The following is a 21,640-nucleotide window of genomic DNA, read 5'->3' as shown; positions in this document are numbered from 1 at the left end:
GGCAGGCATAAGATACGGACAATTGCATTTTATTGATGGCAATTTGTGGCCCGTTTCAAGAAACTATGTCTTGTCACACATCACTACTTCACAGGTGAGGGATTTGAACTATTACATTATTATTTAAAAAAAATCAAAATGTTTTTTTTTTGTCAGAAATGCCTTCTGGAACATTCATGTGCCTTACTAACAAACTTGTATGCAATCTGTAAATATGAATAAAAAAATAAAATAACGAGCCTAGTTGGTTTAGTCACAGAAAAATACAGGAACTTTCCCTTTAGCCATAATGGATGGGCTGGACATGCCGAGAGATGAGTTTGGATTGGTCTGCCATGTAGTATGCTTCTGTCTATAAGTATGTGTGGATAATCCTGTCTACCGCTGCTTTTTTTTAAAGATATCATGAACTGAAAAGGTTTCACTACTGCTCTCAGCATTGCTGCCCTGAAGTTAATAGCGCTATCAACAAAGCTCAGTGGGAAAACGTTGTGATGGACTACTTTCTGGAGGATGATCGTGCCATGCTGACTCCGACTCTGAAAATGAATCAGACACTGAGGAAATCCCTGATTTAGGTAAAAACATTTTAATTGAACCAGACATTGTAGTCTTCTGATGACAAAGGTGGGGAAGAAACGGTGTAGTTGTCACGGAAGAAGTTGACCGAGTTTTGAAATCGGTGGAATGCCCGGTGGAAGCAAAGAGATAATTGCCAAATGCGGAGGGAGTCCAAAAAGAGAACACAGAAAGAAGGCTGTTGTATAAAACACCTCCCTCCAGATTACATCTTCAAACTAAGCGCAACCATGGTATCTATGACACAGGGAGAAGCGATCATCCACGTATACGGGTATATGTCTAGCTACATTTTCAGATATTATATATTTCAAATTTTGTCAGAAAGTCATTTTTAATGCAGGTTAAAGCATACTGTTAGCTAGCTAGCTAATGTTAGCTGGCTCGCTAGCTAACATTACGTGTATGATCTGTGCAGGAGCTCTAGAAAGAGGCCCGAGTTCAAGAGTTGGAATTCCGTGTTGGATGACCATTCAAATAGATTTTTCCCAGTCTGAGTTTTTTTTAGTTCCCAGTTGTTTTGAACGCAGCATTATAATTGGGATTATGGTTTATTGTTTAGCTAGCTAGCTACATGTCTAAACAAAAGACTACACGATGGAAGTAACCATTTCACTATACCGTTTACACCTTCTGTATCCTGTGCATGTGACAAATAAACTTTGATTTTATTTGATATAGTGTGTGTTTACCAGAGACAGTAATGTGAAGAACAACATGACCTGCACCAAAGTCAGATTAGGATATAAGCCAAGGACTAGATAAAGTTTATTTTTACTACTACTTTTTGCTACTACTTTCACCACTTTTAGTCTTGAAATCTTTGGTTGTTTACTACACAGTGAATCCTTAAAGAGATGGGTGGGGCTAAGGCTTAGGAGGGTGTGAACGATGCTGAATGGTTGTAGACAAAGAAGACCCCTCCAGTAGGTGTACCAAATAGATTCACGGACCATTTCCTCAAAAATGGGGTTACAAGTTTATCAACTTTCAAAGCAGAATCATTTTCTCACTGTTCCTCAACTGCAGTGTATTATATACCATTTCCTAGCTCGGAGTCTCTACTTCTATGTAAAAAAACATAATTTCAAATGTTGCTACATAGGACCGAATCCAGGTGGTGGGTCACATTTGAATGCATAGAGATACAGTGACGAGAGCCCATTGTCGTGCCATTCATACGCCACCATCACCTCATGTTTCAGCATGATAATAAACGGCCCCATTTCGCAAGGATCTGTACACAATTCCTGGAAGCTGAAAATGTCCCAGTTCTTCCATGACCTTCATACTCACCAGACATGTCACCCATTGAGCATATTTGGGATGCACTGGATCGACATTTTCAACAGCGTGTTCCAGTTCCCGCCAATATCCAGCAAGTGGGACAACATTCCACAATCAACAGCCTGATCAACTTTATGTGAAGGAGATGTGTCGCGCTGCATTAGGCAAATGGTGTCACACCAGATACTGACTGTTTTTTTGATCCACACTGCTACTTTTTTTCTTTTTAAGGTGACCACGTCATGTGGAATCCATAGATTAGGGCCTAATGAATTTATTTAAATTGACCGATTTCCTTATAGGAACTGTAACTAATTGTTGCATGTCGTGTTTATATTTTTGTTCAGTATAAATATTCCTCAGTGAGTAACACTGATTCAATCAAACAGACATTTCAGACAAAAATACCTTTGTTCCTGTACCACACAAAATAATATTTGAAGTATGTGCAATAGTAGGACTAAATTTACGGATGGAAACAAAATGAAACTCCTTTAAGTGAAACTGCATCTGGAACAATTGTTCAGATTTCCTGCAATGTGAGGTTAATTGAAACAGGCTTTTTGAGGCAATGAACATGCAAACTGTGGCCAAGAACAAACACCAAAGCAAACACCAAAGCTTAAAGCAGGAAAATATCACCAGTTTGGAGCTGCAAACTCCTATCACATAACTTAAGGGGTCATCAGGGGTGAAAAACAAACAAACAAAGCATATAAATAGAAAAAAATAAATAGATAAATAATTTTCCTGATTAAAATAGTTCAGTGGTTGGGATTCATCTATGGCAGTGCTTCCCAACTCCAGTCCTCAAGTACCCTCAACAGTACATCTTTTTGTTGTAGTCTAAGACTAATCACCTGATTCAACTCATTGAGGGCTTGCTGATTAGTTGATGAGTTGAATCAGGTGTGTTTGTCCAGGGTTACAACAAAAATATGTACTGTTGTGGAACTGGAGGACTGGAGTGATGAACGATGATCTATGGGATTTCCTCATTGTTTATGTTGTGTTCCTTATTTTACGTTTTGCAGTTGTGAATCCAACTAGAGGAGCAAGTTATAAATGTAAAGATTAAATATGTCAACATTAAAAAAGAACTGTTTCACTGCATCAAATTACCAAAAGATACAATCTCAGCATTATAAGTGTATATAATACAATATCCTAACTAAATAACCATGTGCTTTCAACAAGTCCTATTCAAATAAGCACACGTGGTATGATCAAAGCTACATGCATTCACAGTAGCCAGGTCTCTAGGTCTGCATTTGAGAGAAGGTCCCGTGGCAGTGGGATGGCTCTCTCGTATACCGTACAGGGGTGAGCTACTAATACCACATCTGAAGTACCTCAGAGCTGCCTCCCTTCACCACAGATGTGCTGCAGTAGAAAATCGGAATCATGGATAGCATGCTTTTAAAAGTAAGCTTAGCATTCTTCCCTCAAATGGCACTGTTATTGGTAGTACAATAATTATTCTCAAATGCAGACTGTAAGAAGTGTGTATACCAGTGCTTGGCTACTGCTGGCTCCTCTGAGGTAAAGCACCACTTAGGATGTCCCAAGCTTTACCTCTGGGATATCAGAGGTATATTGTGATATAACACAATGATCTTTACAAATATATCCCCTTTGAAAGCTAATTTGTTCCAAAAAGAAAAGTCAGGGTGTCAGGACCACTTGAGTGATGTGGTGTGGCTGCTTCGGCCAGCATGCAGTTCAGTTCTCTGAGTGAAAGAGTGAGTACATGCCTTTAAATCTGCTATCACTTCACTACCAATGTCTTCAATACTGTGTTGAAAACCCAGTGAATTCAGTGTTCGCACCACTAGGTTCAAAAGTGTCTGAGCATGGGCCAGTCAATATCACCATGGGGACAGACAGGTCTTCATCTTCACTGTGATTCATTCCTTAGTCTGACCTCTGATCTGGCTTTGGGTTCACCAGCTCTCATAAAGTCCACACTGTGCAGGTCACACAGACAGCCACACTGGTACTCTACACACACAGCACAGTAGGGTCCCCTGGGGGAGGACATGACAGTAGCTAACAATCCGATGAATGGGAGGTGGGTCCCAGCTGACATCATATAGGAAGGGCGGGAGGATCTGAGTTAACCCCTCCCTCTCTTGGCTCAGTCAGCTGGCAATGGACTCCCTGCAGTCCCCAGCCCTCGCCGCCTAAGGGGTCCCTGGTCCCCGGTGATGAGCGAAGCAGGCTGGAAGCCCCCTCCTCTGTGGGGTGAAGGGCTGGGTTGTGGAGGGCTGGACTGGGCGGGTGGTTGAGGCAGTGTCCAGGCTGCTGTTAGACAGCAGACAGCTGGGTGGGCTTGGAGGCCGGCAGCTCCAGTAGAGCCTGCACGGTCATACCCACCTTCACCAGCCCACGCTCCTCTAGGATATGGTGGGGTAAACACAGCTTGTCCTGCCAGGGCAGAAACACAACACACAGTCATCACCGGTCCTTTCAAAACACTTTCAGGTCAGTACAAGTGAATTGACGTTTGGATGCCAGTCTGTTTCTTTGTTAAAATACATTGTCAGCAAGACAACAATAAGGCAGTTGTAAGAACCAAAAACAGTGGCACCCAACCTCAACCTATCCTCTTGAGGTTTCCACATTAGGTTCAGGACTCAAACAGAAGTTTATCTACAAATGGTTATCTGTTCTCCTGATAAGGGAGTGCGCCATAACTGGGAAAAGAGGCATATCAGATCTCTTGCTGGTAACTGAGAGGACTGATGGCAGCAATAGACAGTGGTGATTTGGTGATGTGTGTTTACCTGTGACACGCCCAGCTTCTTACAGGCATCCAGGAAGTTCTCGACATTCCTGCGGCACTTGGCCATGCTAAGCTTTGGCTGTGGAACAGAATTCGTCAATAGTTACATGGAGGGAAAAAAAATCTGAGAAAAATTATCCTTATTTGTTCTAATTATTCTTGGCTTTTTTTACTTCTTGGCAGGTGGTTTGCTTCGGCTTTAGGGATTTAAAACCACAGGTTTTCAACAGGTACTTACCACTGCTGGGGAGGGTACATGGATGCTGGCCACTGACCGAGGACGAATGTGATTGGCCAGATGGCACAGGACAACGCCATCCATCAGAGCAGCTCCGACATCGTCTGGCAGCAAGACCTTTAGTCTGGACTCCAGGTTCTGAGAGGAGTCACAGAAATAACACATTCAACATGGATCCTGTAGAATAGATCACTGTGGAATATTGTACAACAGCTATTGCAACCACTAAGGTAAGACATGTATGAACAGTCCACTATAGGAGGTGTTTGGAAATAATATATATTAACAATATAGCAGACACTTCTTTCCAAAGTGACTTACAGACTTAGGCATGACATGCCAACAACAAATTCTGAAGCTAGACATCCATGTATAACTGACCAAATTATGAAAGACAAGCATTGACATTTTGTATTCCGTAAAGTGAATGTGGAAGAGGTGAAAAAAGTGTTGTTGTCTACCAACAATTACAAGCCACCTTGGCCTGACAACTTGGATGGAAAATTACTGAAGATTTTCCTAAAGGAAAGTATGTGCCCTCAGGCCTGGAGGGAAGCAAAAGTAATTCCACTACCCAAGAATAGTAAAGCACCCTTCACAGGCTCAAACAGCCGACCAATCAGCCAGTTACCAACCCGTAGTAATATTTTGAGAAAAATTATGTTTAAACAGATACAATGTTATTTCAGAGTAAACAAATTGACAACAGATTTTCAGCATGCTTTAACTTCTTCTTAATAGGGGGCGCCATTTCCACTTTGGGAAAAAATAGTGCCCATATTAAACGGCCTCGTACTCTGTTCTAGATCATATGATATGCATATTATTATTACTATTGGATAGAAAACACTCTGAAGTTTCTAAAACTGTTTGAATTATATCTGTGAGTAAAACAGAACTCATTTGGCAGGCAAACTTCCAAATAGGAAGTGAAAATTCTGAAATGGGTCTCTGTGAAGGGCTGCGCCTATTCAATTGCCTTGTATTTATGGATATGTATGCACTTCATACGCCTTCCACTAGATGTCAACAGGCAGTAGAACGTTGAATGAGGTGTCTAGCCTGATGTGGGACCGAATGAGAGCTTTTGGAGTGACAGGTCAGCCATATTGGCAGTATTTTGCAATGCGTTAGGTAGACACGAAGAAATGCTCCGTCTGGGACGTTATTGGATACATACGAGAAAAACATCCTAAAGATGGATTTTCAACTGAGTTTGACCAGTTTATTCGACTTTTATTATGACTTTTGGAATTTTTCGTTCCATGCGTCAAACTTTCATGGACACGTGAGCACCACTATGCTAGCCAAAGTTGCTAATTCGACAGAAGAAATGGACATTCTAAAACAAAACAACGATTTATTGTGGAACTAGGACTCCTGGCACTGCATTCTGATGAAAGTTCATCAAAGGTAAGAGAATATTTATGATGTTATTTCGTATTTTTGTTGAATATGTTGACACCAACATGGCGGAGAATGGCTGAGCGCTGTCTCAGATTATTGTATGCTGTGCTTTTTACTAAAGTTATTTTTTAAATCTAACACAGCGGTTGCATTAAGAACCAGTGTATCTTTAATTATATGTCCAACATGTATTTTTCAGCAAAGTTTATGATGAGTTTTTCTATTAGATTACGTGACTCTCCAAAATTTCTCCGGACAATTTGGAGCATTTTTGCGCCATGTTCACAATGTAAAACCAGGATTTGTAGCTATAAATATGCAAATTTTCGAACAAAACATAAATGTATTGTATAACATGATGTCATAAGACTGTCATCTGATGAAGTTGTTCAAAGGTTAGTGATTAATTTGATCTCTATTTGTGGGTTTTGTGAAAGCTATCTTTGCGGTGAAAAAATGGCGTTGTGTGTTGCGCTATTGTGGTGAGCTAACATAAATATATGTTGTGTTTTCGCTGTAAAACATTAAAAAAATCAGACATGTTGGCTGGATTCACAAGATGTTTATCTTTAATTTGCTGTATTGGACTTGTGATTTCATGAAATTATATTTTATGATATTCCCTGTGGCGCTAGGCTAGGCTATGCTAGTCAGCGTTTCTGATGAGGAGGATCCCGGATCCGGGAGGGTGATTCGGTAGAGGTTTTAAGGGAAGGGCATTCAACATGTACGGCACTGACACAAATGTCGACTGAAAGAAATTGATAAAAAGATTGTGGAATGTGTTTTGTTAGACTTCGGTGCAGCTTTTGACATTATCGATCATAATCTGCTGCAGGAAAAACATATGTGTTATGGCTTTACATCCCCTGCTATATTGTGGATCGAGAGTTACCTTGTGGCAAAATCCTGCACGGAGCCTTCAAATCACATACATTTTTATTTGTCACATGCGCCAAATACAACAGGTGTAGACCTTAGTGAAATGCTTACTTACAAGCCCTTAACCAACAATGCCGTTTTAAGAAAAATAAGCGTTCAGTAAAAAATAGATAAGAAAAAGTAGAAAATAAAAGTAAGAAAAAGTAGAAAATAAAAGTAACAAATAATTAAATGGCAGCAGTAAAATAACAATAGCGAGGATATATACAGGGGGTACAGGTACAGAGTCAATGTGCAGGGGCACCGGTTAGTCGAGGTAATTGAGGTAATATGTACATGTAGGTAGAGTTAAAGTGACTATGCATAGATAATAAACAGAGAGTAGCGGCAGCGTAAAAGAGGGGTCTGGGTAGCCCTTCGATTAGCTGTTCAGGAGTCTTATGTCTTGGGGATAGAGGCTGTTAAAAAGCATTTTGGACCTAGACTTGGCGCTCCGGTACCGCTTGCCGTGCGGTAGCAGGGAGAACAGTCTATGACAAGGGTGGCTGGAGTCTTTGACAATTTTTAGGGCTTTCCTCTGACACCACTTGGTATAGAGGTCCTGGATGGCAGGAATCTTGGCCTCAGTGATGTACTGGGCCGTATGCACTATAGTGCCTTGCGGTCAGATGCCAAGCAGTTGCCATACCAGGCAGTGATGCAACCAGTCAGGATGCTCTCGATGGTGCAGCTGTAGAACTTTTTGAGGATAGGTGAACCCATGCCAAATCTTTTCAGTCTCCTGTGGGGGAATAGGCTTTGTCGTGCCCTCTTCACGACTGTCTTAGTGTGTTTGGACCATGATAGTTTGTTGGTGATGTGGACACCAAGGAACTTGAAGCTCTCAACCTGCTTCACTACAGCCCCGTCGATGAGTATGGGGGAGTGCTCGGCCCTCCTTTTCCTGTAGTCCACAATCATCTCCTTAGTTTTGATCATGTTGAGGGAGAGGTTGTTGTCCTGGCACCAGAAGGCCAGGTCTCTGACCTCCTCCCTATAGGCTGTCTCATCGTTGTCGGTGATCAGGCCTACCACTGTTGTATCATCACCAAACTTGGTGTTGGAGTCGTGCCTGGCCATGCAGTCATGCGTAAACAGGGAGTACAGGAGGGGACTGAGCACGCACCCCTGAGGGGCCCCCGTGGTGAGGATCAGCGTGGTGGATGTGTTGTTACCTGCCCTTACCACCTGGGGTAGGCCAGTCAGGAAGTCCAGGATCCAGTTGCAGAGGGAGGTGTTTAGTCCCAGGGTCCCTAGCTTAGTGATGAGCATTGAAATCCCTATGGTGTTTAACACTGAGATGTAGTCAATTAACAGCATTCTCACATAGGCGTTCATTTTGTCCAGGTGGGAAAGGGCAGTGTGGAGTGCAATAGAGATTGCATCATCTGTGGATCTGTTGGGGCGGTATGCAAATTGGAGTGGGTATAGGGTTTCTGGGATAATGGTGTTGATGTGAGCCATGACCAGCCTTTTAAATCACTTCATGGCTACAGATGTAAGTGCTATGGGTCGGTAGTAATTTATGCAGGTTACCTTAGTGTTCTTGGGCACAGGGACTATGGTGGTGTGCTTGAAACATGTTGGTATTACAGACTCAGACAGGGACAGGTTGAAAATGTCAGTGAAGACACTTGACAGTTGGTCAGCGCATGCTCGGAGTACACGTCCTTGTAATCCGTCTGGCCCTGCGGCCTTGTGAATGTTGACCTGTTTAAAGGTCTTACTCACATCGGCTACGGAGAGCGTAATCACACAGTCATCCGGAACAGATGATGCTCTCATGCATGTTTACTTGCCTCGAAGCGAGCATAGAAGTAATTTAGCTCGTCTGGTAGGCTTGTGTCACTGGGCAACTCGTGGCAGTGCTTTCCTTTGTAGTCTGTAATAGTTTGCAAGCCCTGCCACATCCGACAAGTGCCGGAGTCGGTGTAGTACGATTCAATCGTAGTCCTGTATTGAAGCTTTGCCTGTTTGATTGTTCGTCAGAGGGCAGAGCGGGATTTCTTATAAGCTTCCGGGTTAAAGTCCCGCTCCTTGAAAGCGGCAACTCTACCATTTAGCTCAGTGCTAATGTTGCCTGTATTCCATGGCTTCTGTTTGGGGTACGTACAGTCACTGTGGGGACGACGTCATCAATGCACTTATTGATGAAGCCAGTGACTGATGTGGTGTCCTCCTCAATCCCATCGGAAGAATCACAGAATATATTCCAGTCTGTGCTTGCAAAACAGTCCTGTAGCTTGGCATCTGCTTCATCTGACCACTTTTTATTGACCAAGTCACTGGTGCTTCCTGCTTTAGTTTTTGTTTGTAAGCAGGAATCAGGAGGATAGAATTATGGTCAGATTTGCCAAATGGAGGGCGAGGGAGAGCTTTGTATGTGTCTCTGTGTGTGGCGTAAATGTGGATGTGGAGTTTTTTGTGGAGTTTTTTCCCTCTGGTTGCACATTTAACATGCTGGTAGAAATTAGGTTAAATGGATTTAAGTTTCCCTGCATTAAAGTCCCCGGCTACTAGGAGTGCGCCTCTGGATGAGCGTTTTCCTTTTTGCTTATGGCCGTATACAGCTCATTGAGTGTGGTCTTAGTGCCAGCGTCGGTTTGTGGTGATAGATAGAAAGGTACGAAGAGTATAGATTAAAACTCTCTTGGTAAATAGTGTGGTCTACAGCTTATAATGAGATACTCTACCTCAGGCGAGCAAAACCTTGAGAGGTCCTTAGATTTCATTGACCAGCTGTTGTTTACAAATATACATAAACCGCCACCCCTTGTCTTTCTAGAGGCCGCTGTTCTATCCTCCAGTACGGGGTGAGTAATTGCCGTCCTGATATCTAGAAGCTCTTTTCGGTCATAAGACACAGTGGCAGAAACATTATTCACCGTGCGCTGCCACTTTAAGAGTGCATCAGCAGTCAGGAATGAGGAAATATGATAGCCCTTCCGGAGTAATAGCAACATTTTTGCGGAAATTTGAAAAACAATCCAACAAACCATCAGCTGTATCAGAGGGACAGACAGTGTAACTGCAAGCCTGAAGTCAACAGCTAAGACCCCCACCCTCTCATTTTCCCTCTATCGTTCCAGTGCGTTTCACTGCAGCAGACTTCATTTTTTCCCCTATGTGCTCCTTCTGATGTTCGGTGTCGTTGGGCTATTAGTGCCCTGCCAGTTGTATTTGGTGTGACATTTTAGTTAAAGGGAGTTTGCATGAGTTATTATTTATTGTTGTTTGAACTGTATGGATCTTCTGTCGGACTATTTACATTTGGCCGAGAAGATTCTAGGACATTTTAAGGCCTTTGTTTTGTCTATAAACAACCCCCCTCCCCAACACACACACACACACAAACCCATTCATACCCCCTGCACTCCTACTAATACAGATGTCATGACTGTCCACGAGAATCCAAATAGGTCAGATCAGGTTTGCAATGAATAACTTCAATCAGACCCCCTCTCACCCTAGAGGGGGAAGGAACAACTCATGGCCTGTTGTAAATCAAGGGAGAAGATTCAGGCCTGCGCTCTCAAGATTCACCAGAGGAATGTTCTTTGTTTAAAAAAACTGGCAGCTTCATTAAATAGTACCCGCAAAACACCAGTTTCAACGCCAACAGTGAAGAGGCGACTCCAGGATGCTGACCTTCTAGACAGAGTTGCAAAGAAAAAGCCATATCTCAGACTGGCCAATAAAAAGAAAAGATTAAGATGGGCAAAAGAACACGGACATTGGACGGAGGAACTCTGCCTAGAAGGCCAGCATCCCGGAGCCGCCTCTTCACTGTTGACGTTGAGACTGGTGTTATGCTGGTACTATTTAACGAAGCTGCCAGTTGAGGACTTGTGAGGCGTCTGTTTCTCAAACTAGACACTCCAATGTACTTGTCCTCTTGCTCACTTGTGCACAGGGGCCTCCCACTCCTCTTTCTATTCTGGTTAGAGACAGTTTTAGCTGTTCTGTGAAGGGAGTAGTACACAGCATTGTACGAGATCTTCAGTTTCTTGGCAATTTCTCGCATGGAATAGTCTTCATTTCTCAGAACAAGAATAGACTGACGAGTTTCAGTATAAAGTTATTTATTTCTGGCCATTTTGAGCCTGTTGTATTCGAACCCACAAATGCTGCCGCTCCAGATAATCAACTAGTCTAAAGAAGGCCAGTATTATGTGTTCCGATTTAATTAGCTAGTAAATAAATAATGAAACCAATTTGTGTCGTACTGGATCATAAGTAAGACTCTGGTTTTTGCAGATGCAAGGGTACGACTGTTCAGAATTATATGATACGAGGTTATGATTAATAAATTGACTGTTTATAGATGTGATAGGTAAAGATCTTTTAGAGTTTAATTCGGGAGATGGTAACTCTTTAAAGAACCGCTCTCGTGGTGCCCCAGATCCTAATGAGTTAATTGTTACATGATTAAGTTAAATCGGGTAACAATTAAACATACTCAGTTAATTAGATAAATAACAGTCTTAAGATTAATGTTAAAGTCAAGTCACAACACAGATTATTGCAAATACTCTAATGTTGATGACTGGGTTCTTTTTTGTCAATTGTTTCTATGAAGTTGCCGTTAAATTGCTATTGTATGAGGTATTATTGGTTGGTTTACCCCTGTGCTGTGACGTGTGTTTTATATGTTGTGTCTTATCTTTTCTTTCCACTGGCTATCTGGCCAACAGACTACACTGTAGGCAGTCTATTCTGCTGATGTGTGTGTGTCTGGTACCCCTATTGTCACATCTTCTCCTGCTCCTCCCCTCTGGCGTACGACATCGCCAGAATACTAACCACCGGTCCTGGGATTCATCATTACGCACACCTGGCACCTATCATTACGCACACCTGTTCATTATTATGATTCACACTTGGACTTCATTATCTTCATAATTTCCTCCCATTTATATGTCACTCCCTTATGTTTAGTCACGACTTCCGCCGAAGTCGGACCCTCTCCTTGTTTGCGCGACGTTCGGCGGTCGACGTCACCGGCTTTCTAGCCACCTGTCACGCCCTGACCTTAGAGAGCCTTTTTATGTCTATATTTGGTTTGGTCAGGGTGTGATTTGGGGTAGGCATTCTATGTTTTTGTTTTCTATGATTTTCTATTTCTATGTTTTGGCCAGGTATGGTTCTCAATCAGGGACAGCTGTCTATCGTTGTCTCTGATTGGGAACCATACTTAGGTAGCCCTTTCCCTCCTTTCATTGTGGGAAGTTAACTTTGTTTGTGGCACAAAGCCCTTAAGCTTCACAGTTGTTTTGTATTGTTTATTGGTTTTGTCTGCGTTATTTCTAAATAAAAGGAATATGTACGCTTACTACGCTGCGCTTTGGTCCTCATCATTCGACGGCCGTGACAGAACTTCCCACCACAAAAGGACCAAGCAGCGTGGCCAGGAGTATGAGACAACCTGGGAGGAGGGAGAGAGATGGTCGGTCGACCCAGGGAGAGTGCCAGAGCCCGCTTGGGATTCCATTGAGCAGTGTGAAGAGGGATACCGGAGAATGGAGTCGGCGAGAAGTACACGGTTAGCGAGGAAGCCCGAGAGGTGCCTGACCAGTACGACGCTCGCCACGGTAAGCACGAGGAGTTGGCTCCAACCTCGTGTGCCCCCCCCCCAAAACATTTTTTGGGGCACACGAGGAGATTGGCTGAGTCAGGTTGGAGACCTGAGCCAACTCCTCGTGCTTACCGTGGCGAGCGTCGTACTGGTCAGGCACCGTGTTATGCTGTGGAGCGCACGGTGTCTCCGGTGCGCGTTCACAGCCCGGTGCGCTACATCCCAGCTCCCCGCATCGGCCGGGCTAGGGTGAGCCTCCAGCCAGGACGGGTTGTGCCAGCCCTGCTCTCCAGACCTCCAGTGCGCCTCCTCGGCCCAGTATATCCTGCGCCGGTTCTACGCACAGTGTCTCCGGTGCGTCTGTACAGCCCAGTGCGTCCTGTGCCAGCGCCCCGCATGTGCAGGGTGAAGATAACCATCCAGCCAGGACGGGTTGTGCAGGCTCTAAGCTCGAGACCTACAGTGCGCCTCCACGGCCCAGTGTATCCGGTGCCTCTGCCAAGGACAAAGCCTCCTATATGTCTCCCCAGCCTGGTGAGTCCTGTGCCTGCTGCCAGAACCAGGGGCCCGCAACGAGGGTGCCCAGTCCGGGGCCCGCAACGAGGGTGCCCAGTCCGGGGCCCGCAGCAAGGGTGCCCAGTCCGGGGCCCGCAGCGAGGGTGCCCAGTCCGGGGCCCGCAGCGAGGGTGCCCAGTCCGGGGTTCGCAACGAGGGTGCCCAGTCCGGTGCCCGCAACGTGGCACATAGCCCTTAAGCTTCACGGTTGTTTTGTATTGTTTATTGTTTTTGTCGGCGTTATTTCTAAGTAAAAGGAATATGTACGCTCACCACGCTGTGCTTTGGTCCTCATCATTCGACGGCCGTGACACCACCGCCGATCCACTTTTCATTTTCCATTTGTTCTGTCTTTGTCTTATCACACCTGGCTCCACTTATTCAATTACTTGTTTATTATTTAACCCCCTGTTCTACATGTTGTATTTGTGAGTGATTGTTTGTTGTATTGTGGTCCGTATTGTGTGGCTGTGTATATTACGTGTGGCTGTGTATATTACGTGTTATGTTTGAAATTTTGAGTAAAGTATTTTATTACTCATATCTGCTGTCCTGCGCCTGACTCATCTCACCAGCTACACACAGACGCCTTTACATGTTTTCTCACCAGTTGGTATTGCTCTTGTTTACCGGCGTGTAGCATTATGGAATAGTCTCGTTACTGGTTTTGTTGTTTTACTAAACGTTTCACCTGCACCTGCTTCCCGACTCACAGCTCCGTTATTACAGCTACTCTATCTATCCTACTCTATACCTTTCGGCATGGTTAATACCTAAAAAATCTTACCTGGGAATATTGAAGACTCATGTTAAAAGGAACCACCAGCTTTCATATGTTCTCATGTTCTGAGCAAGGAACTTAAACGTTAGCTTTCTTACATGGCACATATTTCCCTTTTACTTTCTTCTCCAACACTTTGTTTTTGCATTATTTAAACCAAATTGAACATGTTTCATTATTTATTTGAGGCTAAATTGATTTTATTGGTGTATTATATTAAGTTAAAATAAGTGTTCATTCAGTATTGTTGTAATTGTCATTATTACAAATACATTTTAAAAAATCGACCTCTACTATAGGCCCTAGTTTTGTCCCACCTGGACTACTGTTCAGTCATGTGGTCAGGTGCCACAAAGAGGGACTTAGGAAAATTACAATTGGCCCAGAACAGGGTAAATCGGCTGGCCCTTAAATGTACACAAAGAACTAACATGAAATACAAGTCTATCTCTCCTGGCTCAAAGTATCGTAGAGGAAAGATTGACTTCATCACTACTTGTATCTGTGAGAAGTATTGACATGTTGAACGCACTGAGCTATCAGTTTAAACTACTAGAACACAGCTCGTACACCCATGCATACCCCACAAGACATGCCATCAGAGCTCTCTTCACAGTCCCCAAGTCCAGAACAGACTATGGGAGGCACACAGTACTACATAGAGCCATGACTATATGAAACTCTATTCCACATCAAGTAGCTTATGCAAACAGTAAAATCAGATTTAAAAAGCAGATAAAAATACACACACAGTGGGGACTGTGAAGAGACACATGCACACACACACATGATAACATACGCATTAAAAACACATGTACACATGGATTTTGTGTTGTAGATACAATGTTGTAGTAGAGTAGTGGCCTGAGGGCACACACTTAATGTGTTGAGAAATCTGTTGCGAAATATATTGTCATGTTTTTGAAATGTTATATAAATGCATACATTTTGCTGAACCCCAGGAAGAGTAGCTGCTGCCTTGGCAGAAATGACAGGGGATCCATAAACAGTACAGTCATGCAAGCATAACTTTTTAACTCATGGTTAGTCCTGGGAATTGAACCCACTATTCTGGCATTGCTCTACCAACTGAGCTACAGAGGACCGAACGCACGCAGGCAAGCACGCACACACATTGTTTCAATGGGAGGTAACCAAGAACCCGATGGTCACTGACCGAGCTCTAGAGTTCCTCAGTGGAGATGGGAGAAGGACAAACATCTCTGCAGAACCCCCAATCAGGCCTTTATGGTAGAGTGGCCAGACGGAAGCTACTCCTCAGTAAATGGCACATGATAGCCCGCTTGGAGTTTGCCAAAAGGCAAATACTCTCAGACCATGAGAAACAAGATTCTCTGGTCTGATGAAACCAAGATTGAACTCTTTGGCCTGAATGCCAAGCGTCACGTCTGGATGAATCCTGGCACCATCCCTACGGTGAAGCATGGTGGTGGCAGAATCATGATGATGGGATGTTTTTCAGCGGCAGGGACTGGGAGACTAGTCAGGATCGGGGTAAAGATAAACAGAGCAAAGTACAGAGAGATCCTTGATGAAAACCTGCTACAGAGCACTCAGGACCTTAGACTGGGGTTCACCTTCAAACAGCACAACGACCTTAAGCACACAGCCAAGACAATGCAGGAGTGGCTTCGGGACAAGTCTCTGAATGTCCTTGAGTGGCCCAGCCAGAGCCTGGACTTGAACCCAATCTAACATCTCATGGAGAGACCTGAAAATAGCTGTGCAGCAACGCTCCCCATCCAACCTGACAAAGCTTGAGAGGATCTGCAGAGAAGAATGGGAGAAACTCTCCAAATACAGGTGTGCTAAGTTTGTAGTGTCATAGTGAACAAAAACATCCAGTCAGCGGCAGTCCTGTCGGCGAAAAGATATCGTTGATAATAAGAGAGGTTGAAGGAGAATGGCAATAATCGTGCAGACTAACAGGCGGGCTACAAACATACAAATAACAGTGCAGTATGTGGTGTGCAGAACGGAATCTCGGAACACAACTTGTCGATCCTTGTCACGGATGGGCTATTGCAGCAGACGACCACAGTTTACTTGAGTGGCCTGCTCAGTCCCCAAACCTCAACCCAATAGAGCATCTTTAGGATGAGATGGAACAGGCTATTCGCAACATGAACGTACCATCGTCCAATCTGCAGCAACTGCGTGATGCCATTGCGTCAGCATGGACCAACATACTAGATTGGTGTACCTAATAAGTGTATATATACACTGTATATACAGTTGAAGTCGGAAGTTTACATACACCTTAGCCAAATACATTTAAACTCAGTTTTTCACAATTCCTGACATTTAATCCTAGTAAAAATTCCCTGTCTTATGTCAGTTAGGAAATGTCAGAATAATAGTAGAGAGAATGATTTATTTCAGCTTTAATTTCTTTCATCAAATTCCCAGTGGGTCAGAAGTTTACATACACTCAATTAGTATTTGGTAGCATTGCCTTTAAATTGTTAAACTTGGGTCAAACGTTCCGGGTAGCCTTCCGCAAGCTTCCCACAATAAGTTGGGGGATTTTTGGCCCATTCCTCCTGACAGAGCTGGTGTAACTAAGTCAGGTTTGTAGGCCTCTTTGCTCGCACACGCTTTTTCAGTTCTGCCCACAAATTTTCTATAGGATTGAGGTCAGGGCTTTGTGATGGTCACTCCAATACCTTGACTTTGTTGTCCTTAACTTCTTTGGGGTAGGGGGCAGTATTTTCACGTCTGGATGAAAAGCATGCCCAGAGTAAACGGCCTGCTACAAAGCCATAAAAGCTAGAATATGCATAGTATTAGTAGATTTGGATAGGAAACACTCTGAAGTTTCTAAAACTGTTTGAATGATGTCTGTGAGTATAACAGAACTCATCAGGCAGGCAAAAACCTGAGAAAAGATCCAACCACGAAGTGAGAAATCTGAGGTTGGTCGATTTTCAACTCAGCTCCTATTGAAGATACAGTGGGATATTGGTAATGTTGCACTTCCTAAGGCTTCCACTAGATGTCAACAGTCGTTAGAACCTTGGCTGATGCCTCTACTGTTTAGTGGGGCCGAAGGAGAGAGGATTGAGTCAGCTCTGCCATGACCGGAACATGCTCTGACCATACGTGAGAGCGAGCTCTGTTCCATCGCAATTCTGAAGACACAGGAATACTCCGGTTGGAACATTATTGAAGAATTATGTTAAAAACATCCTAAATACTGATTCAATACTTCGTTTGTCATGTTTGTACGGACTGTAATATAACTTTTTTAACTTTTCGTCAGTACTTTCCGCTGGACCTGCCCGCGCGTCGTGAGTTTGGAAAGTGTACTGAACGCTAGAACAACAAGGAGGAATTTGGACATAAATGATGGACATTATCGAACAAAACGAACTTTATTGTGGAACTGGGATTCCTGGGAGTGCATTCTGATGAAGATCATCAAAGGTAAGTGAATGTTTATATTGTTACTTCTGACTTCTGTTGACTGCATAATATGGCGGCTATATTTGTGTCTTGATTGGGCTCTGAGCGCTGTACTCAGATTATTGCATGGTTTGCTTTTTCCGTAAAGCTTTTTTGAAATCTGACACAGCGGTTGCATTAAGGAGAAGTGCATCTAAAATTCCATACATAACTGTTGTATCTTTTAGCAATGTTTATTATGAGTATTCCTGTAAATTGATGTGGCTCTCTGCAAAATCAAAGGATGTTTTGTGACTTCTGAACGTAAGGCGCCAATGTAAACTCAGATTTTTGGATATAAATATGAACTTTACCGAACAAAACATACATGTATTGTGTAACATGAAGTCCTATGAGTGTCAGCTGATGAAGATCATCAAAGGTTAGTGATTAATTGTATTTATATTTCGGCTTTTTGTGACTACTCTCTTTGGCTGGAAAAATGGCTGTGTTATTCTGTGAATAGGCACTCACCTAACATAATCGTTTGGTTTGCTTTCGTCGTAAAGCTTTTTTGAAATCGGACACTGTGGCTGGATTTACAACAAGTGTATCTTTAAAATGGTGTAAAATACATGTATGTTGAGGAATTTTAATTATGGGATTTCTGTTGTTTTGAATTTGGCGCCCTGCACTTTTACTGGCTGTTGACGAGGTGGGACGCTAACGTCTCACGTACCCTAGAGAGGTTAAGCCATTTTGACACAACTTTGGAAGTATGCTTGGGGTCATTGTCCATTTTGTAGACCCATTTGCGACTAAGCTTTAACTTCGTGACAGATGTCTTGAGATGCTGCTTCAATATATCTACAGAATTTTCCTTCCTCATGAAAACATCTATTTTGTGAAGTGCACCAGTCCCTTCTGCAGCAAAGCACCCCCACAACATGATGCTGCCACCCCCGTGCTTCATAGTTGGGATGGTGTTCTTCGGCTTGCAAGCATCCCCCCTTTTCCTCCAAACATAACGATGGCCATTATGGCCAAACAGTTCTATTTTTGTTTCATCAAACCAGAGGACATTTCTCCAAAAAGTACGATCTTTGTACGATGTGCAGTTGAAAACCACAGTCTGGAATTTTTATGCCGGTTTTGGAAGAGTGTCTTCTTCCTTGCTGAGCGGCCTTTCAGGTTATGTCGATATAGGACTAATTTTACTGTGGATATAGATACTTTTGTAACTGTTTCCTCCAGCATCTTCACGGGGTCCTTTGCTGTTGTTCCGGGATTGATTTACACTTGCCCCCCAAAAACGTTCATCTCTAGGAGACAGAACGCGTCTCCTTCCTGAGCGGTATGACGGCTGCGTCGTCCCATGGTGTTTATACTTGCGTACTATTGTATGTACAGATGAACGTGGTACCTTCAGGCGTTTGGAAATTGCTCCCAAGGATGAAACAGACTTGTGGAGGTCTACAATTTTTTCCGAGATCTTGACTGATTTCTTTGGATTTTCCCATGATGTCAAGCAGAGGCACTGAGTTTGAAGGTAGGCCTTGAAATACATCCACAGGTACACCACCAATTGACTCAAATGATGTCAATTAGCCTATCAGAAGCTTCTAAATCCATGACATAATTTTCTGGAATTTTCCAAGCTGTTTAAAAGGCACAGTCAACTTAGTGTATGTAAACTTCTGACCCACTGGAATTGTGATACAGTGAATTATAAGTGAAATAATCTGTCTGTAAACAATTGTTGGAAAAACTACTTGTGTCATGCACAAAGTTGATGTCCTAACCGACTTGCCAAAACTATAGTTTGTTAACTTCTTATGGCTGCAATCCCGGTAACGGGATGATATGACAACAGCCAGTGAAAGTGCAGGGCGCCAAATTCAAAACAGAAATCTAATAATTAAAATTCCTCAGACATACATGTTTCTTATCCCATTTTAAAGGTAATCTTGTTGTCAAAAAGCGCGTTCATGAATTACCTTCATGTAATTGTCAATAAAAGCCTTTGACACTTATGAAATGCTTGTAATTATACTTCAGTATTCCATAGTAACATCTGACAAAAATATCTAAAGACACTGAAGCAGCAAACTTTGTGGAAATTAATATTTGTGTCATTCTCAAAACTTTTGGCCACGACTGTACACTTAGGTTGGAGTCATTAAAACTCGTTTTTTAAACCACTCCACAAATTTATTGTTAACTTCTTATGGCTGCAGGGGCAGTATTGAGTAGCTTGGATGAAAGGTGCACAGAGGTGCCCAGAGTAAACGGCCTGCTCCTCAGTCATAGTTGCTAATATATGCATATTATTATTAGTATTGGATAGAAAACACTCTGAAGTTTCTAAAACTGTTTGAATTGTGTCTGTGAGTATAACAGAACTCATATGGCAGGCAAAAACCTGAGAAGTTCCACTTCCTGTTTGGATTTTTTCTGAGGCTGCTAGATTTTCAACTGAGCTCTCATTGAAATTACAGCGAGATATGGATGAGTTTTCACTTCCTACGGCTTCCACTAGATGTCAACAGTCAATAGAACTTTGTCTGATGACTCTAATGTAAAGGGGGGCCGAAGGAGACAGGAATGATTCACCACTGCCATGAGGTGACCACGCATTGAACACGCACGTTCACGTGAGAGGTAGCTCCGTTCCATCGCTCAACTGAAGTCAATGTAATTCTCCGGTTGGAACTTTATTCAAGATGTATGTTAACAACATTCTAAAGATTGATTCAAAACATCGTTTGACATGTTTCTACTGACTGTTACGGAACTTTTGGACATTTCGTCACGTTATAGTGGACGCGCGCTTTGTGGACGCGCTAACCAAAGTAGCTAATTGGACATAATTAACTTTTTAGGGATAGGGGGCAGCATTTTCACTTTGGATGAATCGCGTGCCCATAGTGAACTGCCTCCTACTCTGTCCCAGATGCTAATATATGCATATTATTATTACTATTGGATAAAACTGTTTGAATTATGTCTGTGAGTATAACAGAACTCATATGGCAGGCAAACGTCCAAACAGGAAGTGGAAATTCTGGGGCTGGTTGATGTTAAACTCATCGTGTATTCACATCCCAGTAAGATATGGATCTGTTCGCACTTCCTACGCCTTCCACTAGATGTCAACAGTCAGTAGAACGTGGAATGAAGCCTCTAGTGTGATGTGGGGCCAGATGGTAGCTATTTGCGTCAGTGGTCTGGCAGAATGCTAGTTCCTGGTCATGCGCGCTAGTCATGATATGGCCATGTGTTCCATTACTCTGTAGACAAAAACGAATGCTCCGGGTTGGAACGTTATTGGATATGTATGATAACAACATCCTGAAGATTGATTCTCTACTTAATTTGACCAGTTTATTCGACCTGGAATATAACTTTTTGAAGTATTCGTCCGAGTTCGCCTGGACCGGCGCCAGCGTTTGGACATGTGAACTAAACGTGCTAGCAAAAGTAGCTAATTGGACACTAATGGACATTATCGAACAAAACAACAATTTATTGTGGAACTAGGATTCCTGGCACTGCATTCTGATGAAAGATCATCAAAGGTAAGGGAATATTTATGATGTAATTTCGTATTTCTGTTGACTCCAACATGGCGGAGAAATGTTGTGTATTTCTGAGCGCCGTCTCAGATTATTGCATGGTATGCTTTTTCCTAAAGTTAAAAAAAAATCTGACACAGCGGTTGCATTAAGAACACGTGTATCTTTAATTATATGTAAAACATGTATCTTTCATCAAAGTTTATGATGAGTATTTATGTTATTTGACGTGGCTCTCTGTAATTACTTCGGATATTTTGGAGGCATTTCTGAACATGGCGCCAATGTAAACCGAGATTTGTGGATATAAATATGCACATTATCGAACAAAACATAAATGTATTGTGTAACATGATGTCCTATGAGTGTCATCTGATGAAGATTATCAAAGGTTAGTGATTAATTTTATCTCTATTTCTGCTTTTGTGACTATCTTTGGCTGGGAAAAATGGCTGTGTGTTTTTTGGATTTGGTGGTGATCTAACATAAATATATGTTGTGTTTTCGTTGTAAAACATTTTAAAAAATCGGA

General features: G+C 42.8%; 1 protein-coding gene across 1 annotated transcript in view; it reads right to left on the bottom strand.

The window, feature by feature from the left end:
• Positions 1-2,331: 2,331 nt before the first annotated feature.
• lrch2 (leucine-rich repeats and calponin homology (CH) domain containing 2) overlaps positions 2,332-21,640 on the bottom strand; it is a 93,274-nt gene continuing 73,965 nt past the window's right edge. Inside the window, exons 19-21 of the mRNA XM_038964703.1 lie at positions 4,890-5,027; positions 4,653-4,730; positions 2,332-4,293 (exon numbers count right to left, since the gene is read on the bottom strand). Coding sequence (XP_038820631.1) covers positions 4,174-4,293; positions 4,653-4,730; positions 4,890-5,027 — 336 coding nt within the window. The 3' untranslated portion in view covers positions 2,332-4,173. The remainder of the gene's footprint in view (positions 4,294-4,652; positions 4,731-4,889; positions 5,028-21,640) is intronic.

Source organism: Salvelinus namaycush, chromosome 26 (assembly GCF_016432855.1).
Source record: "Salvelinus namaycush isolate Seneca chromosome 26, SaNama_1.0, whole genome shotgun sequence".
Classification (NCBI taxonomy): Eukaryota; Metazoa; Chordata; class Actinopteri; order Salmoniformes; family Salmonidae; genus Salvelinus; species Salvelinus namaycush.
This window is presented reverse-complemented; position numbering and strand designations above follow the sequence as displayed.